The sequence below is a fragment of the Gavia stellata genome, chromosome 21 (assembly GCF_030936135.1).
Source record: "Gavia stellata isolate bGavSte3 chromosome 21, bGavSte3.hap2, whole genome shotgun sequence".
NCBI lineage: Eukaryota > Metazoa > Chordata > Aves > Gaviiformes > Gaviidae > Gavia > Gavia stellata.
In genome coordinates, this window is record NC_082614.1 from 5,820,275 (window position 1) to 5,837,813 (window position 17,539).

Below are 17,539 nucleotides of genomic sequence, written 5' to 3' on the forward strand. Positions count from 1 at the left end.
TAAAAAGAAATCCTCTTTGCAAGGCAGCGCGCAGGCTGCTGACTGGCAGAACAGCTCCTCCCCACGATGGGACCACAGAGGTAAGGGAGGTGGAACTGCTCCGATAACTGAAGATGGAGGCAGATCCCTACAGACTCCCAAACAGCGGCAAGATGACTTTGCCGAGCAGCCTGGGAGGTGCTGAGCTCACCAGCAGTGCAGCACGCAGCCCAGGGCCTACAGGGTATTAATTAAAGCATATGCCCGACGAGCAATGCCAGGCTGGTGAGAACCGTCTATTGACAAAGCTCGCTCGGAGTGCGGCACAGTAATCACGACTGTAAATCATACTCTCCAGGGGTGGCAGGGGGTGGAAGAAGGAGGAAGTTCACAGTGAAAGATTTCCTTTCCCTTGAAAGGAAGAGGTCAGAGTGACGCAGCCAGCACTGCTGTTCGTGGCCCTGTTTCTGACAACCACAGGCCTTCGGAAACCCCCACAGCAGCCCCCCGCATTCTGTAAACAACCTCCCTCCACCTCCGGCAGAAAGAAGAGTGCGTTTCACTAACCTTGAATCTAGGGGTGACAGAAGAGGGATGGGCACGGGGGACATGCAGACACAACACACAGCCTTGATGCCACTTCTCCTGCACGGGACAAACTCTTCCCTGCCCACGTGACCCACCACTGCATGCTCCAGACACGCAGGCGTTGCTGCGTATTTTACTCTCATGTGCTGCTGGAAGAAAGGCAAGACTCTAGCTTTAGTTTGACTATACTAAGTGAGGGAACTGCTCAAGGGGGCACGGGGATTGCTCGTTTTGCTCGTCTTTGCAGTAATTCTCTACAGCTTCTTGGCCACCTGGATGGCTTACTGAAAATCCTCAGCCCCTCTCTCCTTCCACGCAAGTCCTGGGAGGAAAGGATTTTGGAAATTGCCAAACGCAAGTTTGGGACTGAGAGTTCGGCAGCTCTTTAAATACTGCTCTTGCAGCTCCTGTGGTTTCCTACTCCTGCTGGGAAAAAAACCCAAACCATTGCAGAACACATTGATTCAGCCAGACTCACACTGACATGGCTGGGACAGCCACCAGTTTAGCCATCGCTTGTGAAATACAGTGAGGGTTGTTGTGCAAGGAGACAAGGAAGTGAAGGTGTCCCATGCTACCGCTTGCAGCAATGCCTCTTTACCTAGCGTAGACACGGCTTCAAGATCAACACTCCAGAGCAAATATTATCTCATTTACAATTTTCTTTCAGTCTTTTCACTGGGAAGGGTCTTCCCCGTTCACCAGCAGGCATATGGGAACAGAGGGTACTGGCTCCACTCTGCCATGGTCCCGTGGGCATGTCCTGGAGCCCCCTGTGTATTGTACTCTGTGGAGAAGGCCGAGTAGCTCATTGCCCGGTACTGGCTGTGGGAAGGCACCATCCACTGGCCGAGGCCTTGCTCGTTGCCATAGGGACTGTATATGGGCGCTCGGGCCCCGGGTTTCCCGACAGAGTCTAGAGCCATGTTCACCACTCCCGTGTAGTCCTGGGGAGGAGGCAGAGGCGGGGGGAGCGGAGGCAGGTTGGCGAAGCCCTCTGGGAGCTGTTTGGAGTCGTGCTCAGGCACCGTGGCAAGGTCCAAGGGGTGGCACCTTGCCCGGAAATCGTTCAAGGTTGCGGCGTCACGGGTGGGAAGCTGCTGGCTGTCCCCGGCTTCGTGGAACCTGAGCCCCGAGGGCAGAGAGAAGAGTGAGTCAAACCTACCGCAGTGGAAAACCACCGAAAACCCACACAGATCCTCTGGCGAAAGGCAGGGCAAGCTCTTAGCATGCCCTCTTCCCCACCACTTTATCTTACTGTTAGTGTGGATTGTAGCCCAAGCCTCGCTGTCACTCACACAGAAAAACCAAATGCCAGAGAAGGTAAGCCCAGACTACCCTAGCTCTGGCTCAGTTCCAGTCCGGGCTCACTCGATCTCATGCCTGAATTTGCAATGATAAGAAGGAGGGAAAAGTCACTGGAGTCCTGCCACTCCTCCAACACGCTTCCCCCAAAGGACAGGCAAGCTCTGCGGTACGCAGAGCTGGCTGGGAGACCATTTCAGGACAGGGAAATAAAGAGCATTACTAAGACGTGAGTACGCCCAGAATCAGTGGGTTTGAAGAAAGACAGAAAGGCTTTGTAGCGGCGCTATCTCCATGCTAATCTAGCACCTATCACCCAGGTATGCTGTCCAACGGAAAGGCATCTTTCCTTATTCCCACTGGCTGTTTTTCTTAGGAAATACCCAGTAGAAGAGGAGGAATCCCATCAGTTAAAGGGTGGCTTTGGACATGAGCACCAGGAGGTGGGACTCACCGATATGTCTGGTAGGACGGCGTAGGCACTTGCTGCTCTCTGGCCAGACCCTCCCTCTGGTCAGCTGGCACCGGCGATGCTGCAGGAAAGGCATGGCTGCCGTTCTGCTCTGAGACCCAGAAGGGGTATCCGCTGCTGACCACGATGGGGTTACTCTCTTCCTTCACATCTACATTCTCTTCTTTCTCAAAATCTGACTCACAGTGGGGAAAAGAAAGAATGGACAAAAATGAGAAGTGAGAAGAGAGAGCCAGAGCTCACAGTGGTCTATTGGCAGCTGCATTAATTGCAGGATGGTGGCAGGAAACACACTAACACCTCGTCTGCAGTCATACTCTCTCTTAAGGGACTAGTCCTTTCCAGCTTTTTTCTGCCCTTACACTGGGGTGTTCGCTCCTGCCCCGTCCTCTCTCCTTAGCTGTGCTACTGCCTTGTGCTACTGCAAGCAGCACTGTGAACTGGAGCAAGGAATGACCAAGCTTAAAAAACAACCTAACAGAAAGAGTAAAGATATTTTTATTTTTTTAATGGTATCAGTTCCCAGGTCTGCATCACAAGCCAGCTGCACAAACAGCACTGCTGGCACAACTGCACCCATGAGAACCGAGAAGCAAGCGATGGGCGATGCTGCAAGCTCGTATCGCTATTGAAGAGAAACGTTATGAAAGCACAGCCTGTGATCATATGTGGTCACAAAGCACGGCCAGGCTGGGAGGCTGGTGGGAGAGCTGATGAGTAGTCAGTAATGACAAGCGACTTGTGAGCAGTCTCCTGTCAATCATTCCCAGAAAGAGTCAGAGACTAAAAGCCATACACGGCACTCTTTAGGGACTCCACCCAGGCCACTCTCCCCGGAGAGGGGGCTATGTTGCTGTTTCTTTTCCTTCCTGTGGCCCTGGCACTGTTTGGAAATCATTCTCCAGGTTTGTTGTGATCAATATTACCACGTTCCTCAGCACCGGACTCCTTTTCCTCAGGCAGCTTCCTCTTCTGGCCCTTGGCTGGACTAGGCTTCTGGCATTTGGCTCGGCCTTCCCTGGAAAGAAACAAGACATGGGGGTAGCTTGTATGTAAAGCTTTTTGCCTAGATAAATACACAAGGGATGCCGGGCAAGCCCTGAAAGACAAAAAGAGAGGATGAACCTCCCTGACGTTCTGTGACGTACACCTCTCCTAGCAAAGCACCCTGATGGGCCCTTGGGAAATACTCTTGCCACAGTCGAATTAGAGGGTTGGCCATGCCGCCCGCCATCGGTGTGCGCTTCCAGCGAGAGCCCTCGCCCCGCAGGAGACTGGGGATAAATGGGTAAAGGGGTTGCCTGCTTCACGTTTGTACAAAGGCACAATCAACATGGAAACTCAGCATCGGAGGGTTTGGCACTGAGTTTGTAAGTGTAGTCCAATGTTGGATATACATGCTACACACACAGGTACAGGTATAGCAGAGTGGGTCTTCTGCTTGAAAGCAGCTTTTTCCTAAATGGAAAATGAGTCTAAGCTTATTCAGAAATGATCCTATTAGGAGGAGAAAGAAAATCCATGACATTTTCAAAGTTTAAGTAAAAAAGAGTCAGTTCTGGCCTTTTTCATCAGGAAATGAGATTTTTTTTCAGGCATAAAATAACACAGAACAAAATCTCAGATATTTTCATAACATTTTCTGCTTGGAAAAAAACATTTTTTCCTTCTCTATTGCCAATCTATCGGTGCATTTGAGCTTTTTTTCTTTTCCGTCTCATCCACTGGCTGCCCTCAGACCAAACAGAAGATTTCGCTGGTATTGGTATCCAACTTCCCTCCTGTAGACAAAATCTCCTGTTGGAAGAGACGCTTTTCCACACACAGGGAAAGGAGATGAGGGAGCCTCCAAATGTCAGAATCAAGCTGATCTCAAAGAGGCACAATGATCTACTGCAGACTCCTGTTATCACTGCTATTCACATGTCAGACTCCAGTCTAGCTCCAACTTGCAAGGGAATGCAGGTCTCAAATTTGTCACACCTCCCACATTTCTGTAGGAAATCCTGTATCTCCTCCCACTCCCCAAGTCTCCTGGGAGGAAGCTGCACAGGGGGACATCATTCCCAGATGCAGGCAAACGCAGCATGCACAACGCAGCAGGCTCTGCAGAGCTAGTGGGTATAGTTTTGCTCAATGGCTGTGGGTAAAATGCACAAGTGAACTCCAGTTATCAATAAATCAAGATGAAAAAACAGTTTACCTTCGAGTGTTCTTCCCATGCTCGCGGAAACCTTTAGCAAATGGATTGTTGTCAATCTTGAGCTTTGTAATCTTAAAATAAAAGGGACAAGATTCAGTATCACGGTGACTGGTTGGGTTCTTCACTGTTTCAAGACCTTCACCTCAGTATTTATCACACCAGCTTGTCTGAGGGTTTTGGGCATGCCCTTGCCACAGTATCTGAGCTCTCCCAGCAGCTCCCATTATTGATTAGGAACTGACATACAGAGAGAAGTGACTTTGCCAGGGTCAGAAGGATTTTGGGTGGGATTCATCTGACTAGAGAAATATAAAGGGTCAGTATCTATATCTGGACTTCTGCCCATACTTTTTACTGCATTTAGGGTTCTGTTAATCACTGACAGCGCTCTTAATACAATTAAGGTGCATGATCCATCTCATCCCAGAGTAGATGTTTTCCATAGGAACCATAATGTGCCTATTTCTTCCCACTGTCCATCACAGGCACCCAGAGTGAGTAGCTTGGAAGGAGACACCTTCATCTACAAGATTTCTACGGGACGTGTCCAAGAGCAGTACTTGCACACTGTACCTGCTCGTTCTGGTAGGCAGTAACAGAAGTGAAGACAGTCTCAGGGAAGCTGAAGACTTGGAAGATGCTCCAGCGGACACTGAAGAGGTCATCTGCCTGCACAATGTGGAAGCGAGGCTTGTAACGGTGCATGGAGTGGAGGATGATCTGGCACAGAGACAGACAAAGGAGAAAGTTTCCATGTGCAACCACTGCCAACACACTGTGCAAAGTCTCCTGTGGAGACTCCCAGGACACCCATTGCAAACCAGGAATGCCTGCCCGGGACCGGTGTCTCCACCATGCCTCTGTGGTGACAGTACGGACTGAAGCCTTCCCTGGCAGGCAGTTAGGAGGGCACAAGGGCTGGGCTGAGGAAGGAAGAGAGGGCACTTGGCTAGGTTTTAATTTCCACCTGCTCTAATTTCTCACAAATCTCACTTATTTCCCGTAACATCCATCCACAATGAATTCCAGCACAGCACAAAGGCCAGCTACAACCTACATGCCCGTGTTGATCCAGAGTGTTGTTGGTGAGCTTCAGTTTTTGGAAGGAGACAGGTTCTTTCATCCAGTGGCTGCCAGGAGCGGGGGAATCTGGGTGGACGTAGGTGCGACAAGGGAGCTGGGGCTCTGCTTTTCCAGCAACTTCCCACTGGTCTTTATTCCACTGTGAAGGCAAAGACAGAAATCTAGAGCTCAAAAAACCCCCTACTTCCATGACAGGAAAGCCCCAGCAACTTTGCTTCCCTGTCAATTTAGTGGACTGCTCTGAAGCACAAGTAGCAGTTCCTCTCTGATAAGCCATGATCATGTTACCAAAACAGCTCCAAGTTTAGGCCTCATTTTTCCTCCCTTTCTCCCAAAGGCTGTCAGAGAAGTCTGACGTTAATTATGATTAAAACTGTACGGCTTACAGTGAAAACTAGTTACCTTTCCAGATGCTCCCCAAGCAAAACTGACAAATAACTCCAGAGAGGCATAAAATCCACCAATTACTTCTGAACTTTGTCCAAAGACAATTTATTTATCAGCCTGGGCAGTGAAGCATAAAGATTAATCTATTTCAAACAAAGACGGAAGGACAGCGTAACTTCTATTATTTAAAGTACTTACCTTGTACCTGAAGTTGTCCATTGGCACAAAATCTACCAGCATGAGGTACTTGGCATATGGGATTAAGCCAGAGACTTTGATTTTGCATTGTGGAAACATTCGTCTGAAGGAGAAATGAAATATACAGTGTAAGGATTTCTCTATAAAGTGGATATTGTCTAACGATCAAGCAGCATGTCATGTTTACTCACTATTGTGCAAAGTTCTGGGAGCAGTATTTCTACACACCAGCTATTGAACATTTTTCTATCTTATTGATGTACTGGCTAGTCCTATGGGTTTAGGTGGAATAGGCACTAACAGGGCAGCAGTCACTGATGGCCTGACATTGTTACTACTTTTGTTCTTCTGATTCCTGTAACAGAACAGTGGGAAACTTAAAATAAAATATTTGGAATTTGCATGTAGTTCCAAGCGTTCTGCAGCTATCACAGACCCGGAGGATAGATTAGAGCATTGTCTAGCGTGGGTAGAAAATGTGCTCTCATCTAAGAGCACATCTAGCTTTCCGTTCCAGTACTCCCTGCCACCACTTTCATCTTCTGACTCTGCAAAAAAGCTTTGACATCTACCTCCCTACCCAAAGGGATTATTTTGGCTCACAGCAGCTTTGACATAATACATTACAATTTCACAATTTCATATTCTTTCACTGCAAGCTCCACAATGCATGACTCATTTAAACTTTAGAGTAGTCTGCACGCACAGATCGTTACTATTCTATGGCATGTTCTTGTCTGCAAGTGCAGAATCAAAACCAGGTATTTACTGCTCAGCTGCTGCTGCCTCTGACCAAGGCAAAGGAAGCCGAGGGTGCTTTCCAGAGCAACCTCGCAGTGACGGGAAGAATATCAGTGTTAAGTGCTGAGATAAGAGTAGTTTTCTCGCCACATCAGCCCCACAGTGACCTTTTGCACTTCACAGTTTGGACTTCTACAACATCCTGAAAGCGCAATTCTTCTGGCGGGGCAGGGAGATGTGCACAACTGGCTACAAAACCAGTTTAAGGGCCACCACTCAACAAATGAGCACTTGGAGAGTTTGTTAACGGCTTGGCGGGGTGTGGTGTGGGCAGCTGCCCTGCTCCCCTCACCTGCCGGATTTGGTGATGATCATCTCGGTTCCTATCTGATGAAACTTCATCCAGAGACCCATGTCCTCGAGGGTGACCACAATGGAGCTCTGCGGGTAGGGCTCCAGGCTGGGGGAAGGAAGTGCCTCACACGGCGCTTTCACGTCTGCCAGGAGAGAGAGAAAAGGGTAACTTCAGACAGGCAGGAGGGGAGCCGGCGTGAAACAGCCTCTCCTGCTCAGAGACAGCGCCCTGAGATGCAGCACCCACATGGGCCCTCCCAGCACCCTCCAGCGCCAGCTCCCACCCGTACAGGGAGCTACCGAGTTTCACACGCGGTTGTAACAGACCGTGTCCATACATCTGACCGTCACTCCTCCTGTCTGCCCACGGCACATCTCAGCCCCAAACCACCACGCAGTGCACAGCACTGGCTTAGCTCAGGGAGCTGAATGCCATGATTTTACCACGAAGGTCCCAGGTGCTGCCGAGAACTAGGGAGTCTGTGCCACAATAAACCTCTTAAAGAAAATCCATTATTTTTCTTCAAAGGCTTTTTGCTACTTAGTAGGGTCAGGAGGCACACAGGCTTTTCCAGCAGGTTTGTTTTTAGTTGGTAAGTTCTTTTGTAAAAATGTCTCTGTTGTAAAAACTCAACCTGACTTCCTTTATTCCAAAACTCAGGCTGGCAGGTAGCCACAATCCACTTTCATTTGTGTTCTGGCATGATCAGGGTTACACAAAACACTTTACCAAGAGAATAAAATGCAAGCTGAAAGGCTCAGAAAGATTTTAAGTGTACCAGTGGGTAATGGGAGAAAATGACAGATAGGTGGTAGCAGAGGTGAAAAATCTCTCCAGAGGACAAAGAAGGAGCAGACAGGAAACCCAAATACAAGTGAAGGCTAGAAAGAGAGGTGACAGAGCTGGACCACAGAATATTCTGAAAAGAGGACAGCTAGAATGAACTGGACTGGGAGATGGAGACCACCGAGGAGCCTGCGACGGCGGTGGAAGGTGCCTCTTCAGTAACACACCACGACACAGAGGAGCTGCCTGCAACATGCCTGCACTTTCTATGACAGGCAGAGGACTAACTACGGTCCTGTGGAAGACGAAAAGGGAACTATTGGAGAAACGGTCTTTGGTGTTGATGGTACCAACCTCCTCTGTACAGCTGTTTGATGAAAAACCTCCTATAGGAGCTCTTTACTGTATTGTAAAGATTGCTGCTGCCATACTGAAAAGCCCAGACAAAAAACCAGTTGCATTTTAGGTCAAAATTGTGACCTGGTATAGCTACTGGTGGACTGATTTCATCCCTGGTAAGGCTCTACTAACACTACCCTGGACGCGGTATTGAGAAGCCTGCTTGACTCGGGGAGCACTCGCAGCAGCAGCAGCACCGTCCTCAGTTCTGTGCCGGCAGGACGCTGCTGCTGGGGGATGCATTAGCAGCCACGCACGGCTATTTGTTTAAAAGGGAGATTTTTCTGCCTCTTAGCCTGCATCAGACCTTATTCAGAGCATATCAGAAATAAGGGAATTTTCATGTTGTAACAGCTTTCCCGAATAATGTCTTCAAAAGGATACGCATGAAAAGTAGACAACTATTTCCAGAGAAATGAGCATTTTTTCAGAAAGCAACATCTTTCCACAAAAACAACCTAATGGGAAAAAACAACCTAATGGGTGTCTAAGGGGTTCTTCCCACAGTATTAGGAAGTAAAAACCATTTAAACGTCATTTTGTCAGTTTGTTAAGAAAAGGCTTTTTAAAAAAATATCCTCTACCCTTTTTTCTGCTTTGATCCAACATTAATGAACTGGCTAAGAAGTGACACCTAGTTTGCTCACTAAGATTAGCCTGTTAACATCTTCTTACTAAAGCTTCCCCCATATCCTCTTGCAAAGACATGAAAGCCGCCATGAGACGATGCATTCGGTACCTCAGTGCAGCACATGTATCGAAAGGAGTTACAATAAAATTGGGCTGATTTCCCACAGGAGTCATCCAGTCACAAATACATGCAAACAGATTTTGATTAGCTAGACAGATGCTCACTCCTTTCCCAAATGAATTTTACAATTAACATTTTTGTAAGCAAATTCCAATGCCATTAAATGAGACTACAACAAGGCAGATCTCAGGAGTCCTTACTGAGGGGAGACTTCCAAGGAAATCAAGAGGAATTTAAGTGAACGGAGTTCAATACCGAATTAAAAATCAAAGGCAGATGTTATAACCTGTTTTTCACCAAAAAGAGTCCACAACGCACCTGTATGAGCGAGATGCTACAGGAGACAGGGAAAAGAAGCTGCACATATAATAAACATTGCAGGAAAGATTTTAGAATGTAGTTAACATCTTTCACCCTGCAGGTTTTGTGTGCACAGTCTGAGGCTGAAAAACAGGACATTAACGGTTTGCATGGGGATCTGGACCCCAGCAATGGTCAAAAGCATGGTCCTCTTGAGCTTGCTAAGGAATCCATACAGCTGACTACACAGTCATGGGCAATCGGCTTCAGTGGGATTCTGCAGTGGTGGATCCATTTGTAGGATCCACTTTGGATTTTCTCTGCAGAGCCAAAGGCTGGCTTGCAAGGCACTTCAAATTCACTCCTGGTTTGTGCCTACGTAACTAATGCCAAGACTCAAACGCACGTATCTCCCCCACAAAGGCGCCTGCGTGTTGGAACTACAGCACAAAGAGGTTTGTGGCAGGGTGTCCAAGCACTGAACTGAACACATTAGATCTGTACTTCTTTTGTTTCCTCTTCTATGCAACTTATTTTTAAGTATTATTTGAAAGAGATTTAAACATTTTCCAATAATTTTAGCTTTAAGCTATTTTAAAAGTATTCATTATTATCATCATTGTGGTGGTAACACTGCATGTGGCACCTTTTATAACATATTCTTTATGCCAAGATGAGGTTGAAAAGCAAGATAGCTGCTATGATAAAGGCATTGAAAATTAAGAGATCTTCAATCTATTCCATGCTTGATTTTAAAGTCCTTATACAAATAACAGCAGTTTGTCCTTCAGTTTCTATATCTAGAATAAGCTGTAAAGAACAGGCTCGCCTATCTTGGCGATAGAGAGAAAGAGAAATGAGAGTCAATTTGGTAATGCTTAGCAGGGGGGATAAGATCTCTGGATAGAAGATGCTTGAGTACAATCCACTCACCTAAAGCAGCCCCCTCAATTAATTGTCAATTACTGAGACAATGTCATGATGTCAGAAAATCTGTTGCAGACTTCCCACAAAGTATGGGACAGGGTTGGCAATACTGGGCAAACTCCAACAAGGCAAAAGGTACGCTTCTTACCTTCACTAACATCAGTTATTATTACATTTGTTGCTGTTATCTTCTGAGTGGAGAAGTCCAACACTAACAGCTATCCAGTGTCCACAGGGAAGAAATGCACATCAACATATAAAGCTATCTGAGAAATTAATCTTGCCAACAACCAAAAATACCCCCATGTTCTCTGATCTGATAAATGTCGGTAGAAACACCCCCACCCTCTGAAGGGAACCTCATTTCTCAGAACCAGAAAGGCTTTTTGGCAATAATTAAAGCACGGTGTTTCTACAAATGCAACGGCTTCACCTCCCAAATGCACCCAGTCATCACCTGGAATATTTCTGCTCTGTGGGATCATACACCAGAAACAACTCAATAAGAAAATGAGGTGACTTCTGCAACAGTTGGAATCTTTAACACGATAAAATGCCGTAAGATAGTCTGTGATTTTTTTGTTGTTGCTCTGTTGGTTTTCAAGTCAAAATTCTCTTGAGGTGGCAGAAATCAGTACGAATCAGATCAACCCAGTATGGACCGCTTTATAAAAACCCAAAACAACGGTGAAGGTGGAAATTATCCAAGTCATTGCACACGTATTTTGCTTATGAATGAAACAACACATTGCACATGTAGAAAAAGGAAGCTGAGAATACCCAGCCACCTCTAATGCGTACGTGAATTGCATACCTGAACTAGGTAAATAGTTGTTTCCTTCCAATTCAGACTAAAACCCAGGACTAAATTTGGGTTTCAGTTACTGACAAATGCAGTACCTCGGGACTGGCCCTTAGTTGCCCAATGCATATCTGTCATTGTGTCCGATCTGATCATGCCCCATGCAGAAGAGGTTAACAGCATGTTATGAGACGGACTGATGAAGAAAAACATAAATAAAGTCCTAAGGAAATCACAAAAATCCTGTGTTTGGGCATGAACCCGGTAGAGGTGGGGTATGCCTGCTAGGGATTTACACTTTCAAAGGGCAGAGAAAAACCAAAAAACAGATGGTTTGTATCAGGACTACTGTTAGCAATGTATTTCCAAACCTCCTGTGGCCTTCACCCTGAAGGAACTCAGGCTACTTTGCAGATATACAAATAACACCTCTAGCCTTCAGTGAACAACCACACTGCACAAGGTGATACAGATAAGGGAGTTCTGGGCACAATTGTGAGTAAACCTTTGCTACCTTAGAAAAGATTTTCCAAGGCTTACAAAGAACACTCAAAACCACAATTTCTCATCTATTCCTACAAAAAACAAACCATTTTAGAAATACTCTCCAGCCACACACACTACTATAAATGCTGGTAACCCTTCAGGAGCACTTGTTCTCTAAAATGATTGCACGCTCTTGGCATAAGTCTAGGATTTTTCCGCGCAATAAGGAAAAGGAGGGATTCCTTTACCTACCTGGTAAAGCTTGCATTTTTCCATGTACTGTGGAGTCTAGGAGGTTGCACGTCCGAGAGAGCCACCAGAGTTCTTACAAGGGGAGCCAAAATAGTCCAGTTCAAAAGCAGGTCTGGTTTCCTGAAGCAAGCAAAAGCCCTTCCTTCTGAGATCCAGTGTCAAGAGTGACCGGGATGAGGATGGGACTCCAAGCGCAGCTAGCCAAGGTGAGTTCCTGTTTTATGGAGGCTAATGAGCAGGGAGGAGCTTCTCGCCAGGGCTGTCCCCTTGCAATCCTTTGATGTCCAAAGGGACAAAGAGAGGAAGGATCTGCAGCAATGGCTGGGGCTAAGGGAAGAAAATCAAAGAGAATTAACATGGCTTTGACATACAGGAAACCCTACAGGGGAAATGCACCTTGATTTACTGCTAACGCACTTTTAAACAAATAGAGACAAGACCAAAAACATCAGTTGAAGACTTACCTACAAAATACAAAAATCCCTTAAACAGCAAGCAGGAAAAATTTCCTTCTGGCTATTCCAAGGATTTGATACAATTTTCATCTCCGGAGCACAGAATCATTTTACTCTTGATTTCTGGTGCCGGGAAGGAACAGTCCTGATTCTAAGTGGGTGATTAACAGTCTGTGGTAAAGTTTGCTCTCACAACCGGGATGCTGCAGCAACGCATTCATTCACCAACAGATGACTTCTCAACTAACAGCAGCATACTTGATGATACATTACGTACCTACCTAACCTCTGCATTCACAGCCTTTACCTGCACAGTTGATTTTCCTCCTGTGCCGTTTGTCTGTGGCAGGGTCCCCACCGCTGCACCACAGCTCTTCCGAAGCTCAGACTAAGGCTGCTCTATGTGCAGCATCTTCTCAGCCGAGCTTCGTGAGTGAGTGTCGCAACTGTTTAATGACACAGCCATGCTAGCGTATCATTTTACCGGCACCAAACTCCTTCGGCTGGCACCTTCCAGGGCTAGTGCAAGTGATCCAAGAGTCTCCTGATGGATCAGGCACTGGCTTTAGGCCTTGTTCAAGGCACTGCTCTTACTGAACAGAAGGCTGAGCAGAAACTGAAGAACTTGAGCATTTTCCCTTAATTAGTTTATTCTGCAGGTGTGACCATTAGCTTTTGTACTTACAAGTGCTAAGAGACAGCAATCAAGTCTCACGCTTCAGGGCACAAACCAGCCACTACACCTTGGTGAAGAAGGGAGTTCTATGCATTCACGTGCAGAAATGGCTATACTAACATTTACAGGTCAAAGATGTTCAAAAAGAGGAAGTCAAAAGCAAGGTATCAGTCTCGAGGGGACAGTGTTGAATCTTGCACAGCAAATTTAGGAGCTCTCTTCATTTCAAAGAGCATTGCTATAAGGCTGCAGCTGATTCATGGTCTAGTTTTGCTCCCAATAAAATAAACATTTTTTATTTTGTCAGTGATGTTATTGGGACATCTGATTTTTAGTCTGACAATGCAAAACGTATTCTGAATTTATTCAGTCGGTTTCTATAACCAAACAACATCCCTTTAGTTCCGCTTTTACTGCCTTTTGGAGCAGGCAACGCAAGGACATGCAAACAGGACAGAGGAGTTTAACCAGAGGAGGGACAGGCTCCTTTTTAACAGTATATTGAATTTTAGGCATCCCAGTACTAGGCAGGGAGAGAAAGGCCAATGCTTAGTCTGACAACGAAGAACATTTAAAAGAAAGGGGTTGGAGAGTTCGGGAAGTCTTGAGGAGGATTTTATAGCAGGAGATGGTCCATTGGTTCCTGGCACCTTTGAAGGACCACATCCAGCCTTCCTGACATCCCTTTAAAACTACTGGATAATACAGAAGACCACAGGCTTTTCTGCTTCAGCGAACTTGAGGACAGGCAAAACTGGGGAGTCTCAGTACCACTGAGAAGGAGACTACCATGTGGTGGAGCAACAGCAACTTGTAGCTCAGCTGGAGATTATTTATTACATAGGTGGAAAAATAAATTGGAAGGGAAAAGATGATCTGAAAATGGTCACAAGGTCAAATCTGCCCCCGACCCCCCAGTATGTCGCTTTTCTAATGCTAGTATTTTAATTGTAGAAAGCGGAAGAGACAACCATAATCAGAATCTGAAAAGGAAAAATAGAACAAAAATTGGGTCAGATTCAAGCTAGCAGCGAGATGGATCAACATCCCACACAGTTAGAGACTGCACAACAGCAGCAGCGGCACTGGGAATTTCAGACTCTTCACCTGACAAGAGCGTGGGATGTGTATCATGACTTACTGCTGCTTCCACGAAAAGGTACGAGGTGGTCTCCTGCTGCCACTTCATTTGCACACTGCATATCAGCATGTCTAGAGAACACACATTTGCTACAAGTACTCAAATCCTTTTGGCTTTTCCCAGCTGATTGATGGGGAAGGTGGAGTCATTAATTACCCATGACTAGTTAACAACCAGCTTTCTCCCAGCCATTCTAGTTGGACTGGAAAGGTTTTAAAAGTGAAAAAAAAAAGTGAATTTGTTACTATTGCTGGAAAGCGTGGCTAACGGGAGCAATCCCCATGAAATTCATCACCAGCAAAGGGGGAATTTAGCACATTACCCTCTTGTCTGTCTGCCCATGGAGCGCCCTCAGGCAGTTTTCTGGGAAGTCAGAGGTGAATGTGCTGGTGTCTAACAATTCACTGGCAAATTGGAGGCTGGGGGGGTGGAAAGGGATGGGAGAGATAGTGGATCTGACATGCGTAAGTCAGTAAGTAACACACACAGCTCTGCTCCAAGCTCATTTACAGCAGCAGGTAAAAATCCTGCTGAGCCCAGCTCTAACCGTAGGCTCTCCCACATGCGTAGGGCAGCAGAGAAGGAAGGGGATGTGTGATGACAAAAACAGAGACCAAGAGCTTGTGCTTTGCATCTCTTTGAGGAGGTGATTAGAAAGAAACATTCCCCTCTGGGTTTTGTAGTAAGGCAAATGTTTTCTGGCACTTCTCCCGCCTTAAGTGAAGCTTTAACCCTTAACACTCAACAGGACCTCCGTAGGGAACTGCTTTGCACACATACCCTCCCCTGTTCTTACCTTCTGAACTGGGAGCTCTCCGAGATGGTGTGATCATCTTGCCATCTCTGGCTGGTGTCTGGGGCTCCCAGACTGCAGGAGATCAGATAACGTGTGTCAGCTAGCAGGAGGCTTCGCCTCGCAGGGCCTGAGTCTGCAAGCGGCTGCACAGGATGCACCACCACCTCTGCCTAGGCAGAACGTCCAGGAGAGCATTCTGCCCTGAGGGCAAGCTCAAGTGCAAGGAGTAAAGGTACTTGTCCTGGAGTCTGCTGAAATGCAACAGAAATCCAGATCAGTAATAACGATCTTTTGAAAGAGCCAGTCTTGTATCATTGCTCATCTATATCAGCACTTGGGTGCAGCAGCCAACAATCCAACCCCTGCAGACTTTCCTCTGTGCACATGGTTGTGAGAAAGCATTATCATATCACACCAAATCACTAAGGTTGGAAAAGACCTGTAAGGTCATCAAGTCCAACCATCAACCCGACGCCACCATGCCCACTAAACCACATCCCACAATGTCTCGTCCACACGTTCCTTGAACACCTCCAGTAATGGTGACTCCACCACCTCCCTAGGCAGCTTATTCCAGTGTCTCACCGCTCTCTCAGTAAAGAAATTTTTCCTAATATCCAGCCTGAACCTCCCCTGGTGCAACTTGAGGCTATTTCCTCTAGTCCTGTCGCTACTCACTTGGGAGAAGAGACCAACACCCACCTCTCTGCAACCCCCTTTCAGGTAATTGTAGAGAGCTTTAATAAAACTGGGCTTAAGTGAAGCAGTGTTGTCTGCCTGCATTTGCACAAGAAAAAATAACATGGAGAAGCATTTAAGAAATACTCTCCTCTGAAACATGAAGATAGCCTTACTGCCACTTAAATGTGATTCTTTTAGCAGATTCCCGCCTGGCACACGTAGGCCACAGTCCCAGAGCATCTTGGCAACTCTTCATGAATGATACTCTGCCATCTGCACGGGATGAATACTGAAAATGTGGAAAGACAGTGTGTCATTAACAGGACCCAAAATAAAATAGATAGCCCTACACTGATAGCTACTTATTTTCATACTTAATTAAAAATACGAAACGGCCCTGGACGCTCCAGACGGCTTTAGAATCCACGAATCTGCCCCTTAACTACAGGCTGAGCTCGCTGCAGAGCAAACGGGGCCTGATTACGCACACAGGGCCATGGGGAAAAGCAACGTTTTTCCAGAGAAAAGGTCTGATGAAACTATTGCTCCTACAGCTGTGCCAGCCTCAAAGTATGTGACTCCTTGTCCTTGTTAGCGACCGACATCTCATACAGGAAAAAAAGAAATACAAGCGCAACTCCTCGGGCAGCACCGAGCTGACGGCATGAAGGGAGCGGGGTAGGTCAGGACAGAGCGGCCGAGCTCTGGCAGCATGGGCACAGCCTGAATTTGGGCGGCTTTATGAGCAAATCTCTGTGGGTGGCTACAGGAATGGTAAAAGCTTGCAAATGGTTTTGAGATCCTCTGAGGAAGTACTACCTATCATTTCCTATCATGTGGTGGCGTAAGGAACCATTCCTACCCAGTTCCTTATGGTAGCTCACATAACACAGCATTTTCTTCTTATGGTGGGAAATGGTACCTCTTCCCCCCTTTTTACAGTTGGATTTGATTGCTTTTTCCTGAGAAAAGTTGTCTGGTGTCTTCAGGCATGTTACGTGTGCATTGCCATGCGGACGTTCCTACCCCGGGACCCGTGGAAGGGGCCCCGCAAAAGGCAGACGACTGTCAGGCTGAAAATCCCATGCTGAGCCTCGAGTTGTTTCACCCCCAAATCTCCCCTGTGCTCTCAGAAAGCAAAAATCACATTTGGCAAAACAAAACGGTTGGAGAGGGCCTGTTGGTAACAGCTCAACGCTAATTCACAAGAGGACCCCTGTGTGCTGCGGGGACTGGCCGCATGCCTGCGCCCACCCCGAAAGGGGCTGTGTTTCAGCAGTGAGAGGGGCTGTTTTGGAAGGGAACATGTGGAAGTGGCTCATGTAAATGAAAAGTTGTACGTTATAAGTTTAACACAAGGCTTTTCCTCTTGCAGGTTTGTGGATTGAGGTCTCTGGCCACAAAGCTGTGCTCCTGAACTAAAGAAAAGAGGATGCTCTTCTGTGTCCCTTTATCATATCCGCCCTCCCCAGCCCTCCTGGAATATGCACCCTTCTCCCAGCAGTTAGTTAGCATTGAGACAAGAAGGGAAATACTTAGCAGCCACTTAACACTGAAGGCTGAGTTTGGCCTCAAAGGCTACAGTCCAGAGTCAAATGCAAAATATTTCTGTCTAGAGCTCTTTCAAGTTTTCACAGACTCCTGATGTTAGGTGCAGTGTTTTCCTGTCAACCCATTGTGTTTCCCAGACACAGCTCAGCACTCTGTCCCACTCAAATCCACAAAAGGTACATACTGAAAGGACTTCACAGCGGCAAGAAGAGCTCTGCAGCCCAG

General features: G+C 46.8%; 1 protein-coding gene across 1 annotated transcript; it reads right to left on the reverse strand.

Moving 5' to 3' along the window:
- Positions 1 to 1,265: 1,265 nt before the first annotated feature.
- Positions 1,266 to 12,030, reverse strand: LOC104262573 (T-box-containing protein TBX6L). Its single transcript, XM_059827857.1, has 9 exons — positions 12,015 to 12,030; positions 7,309 to 7,453; positions 6,216 to 6,318; positions 5,605 to 5,769; positions 5,121 to 5,267; positions 4,548 to 4,618; positions 3,271 to 3,362; positions 2,327 to 2,519; positions 1,266 to 1,692 (listed from the first exon to the last, which is right to left on the reverse strand). The coding sequence occupies exons 1-9, from the start codon at positions 12,028 to 12,030 to the stop codon at positions 1,266 to 1,268; spliced, it is 1,359 nt and encodes a 452-aa protein (XP_059683840.1).
- Positions 12,031 to 17,539: the final 5,509 nt, after the last annotated feature.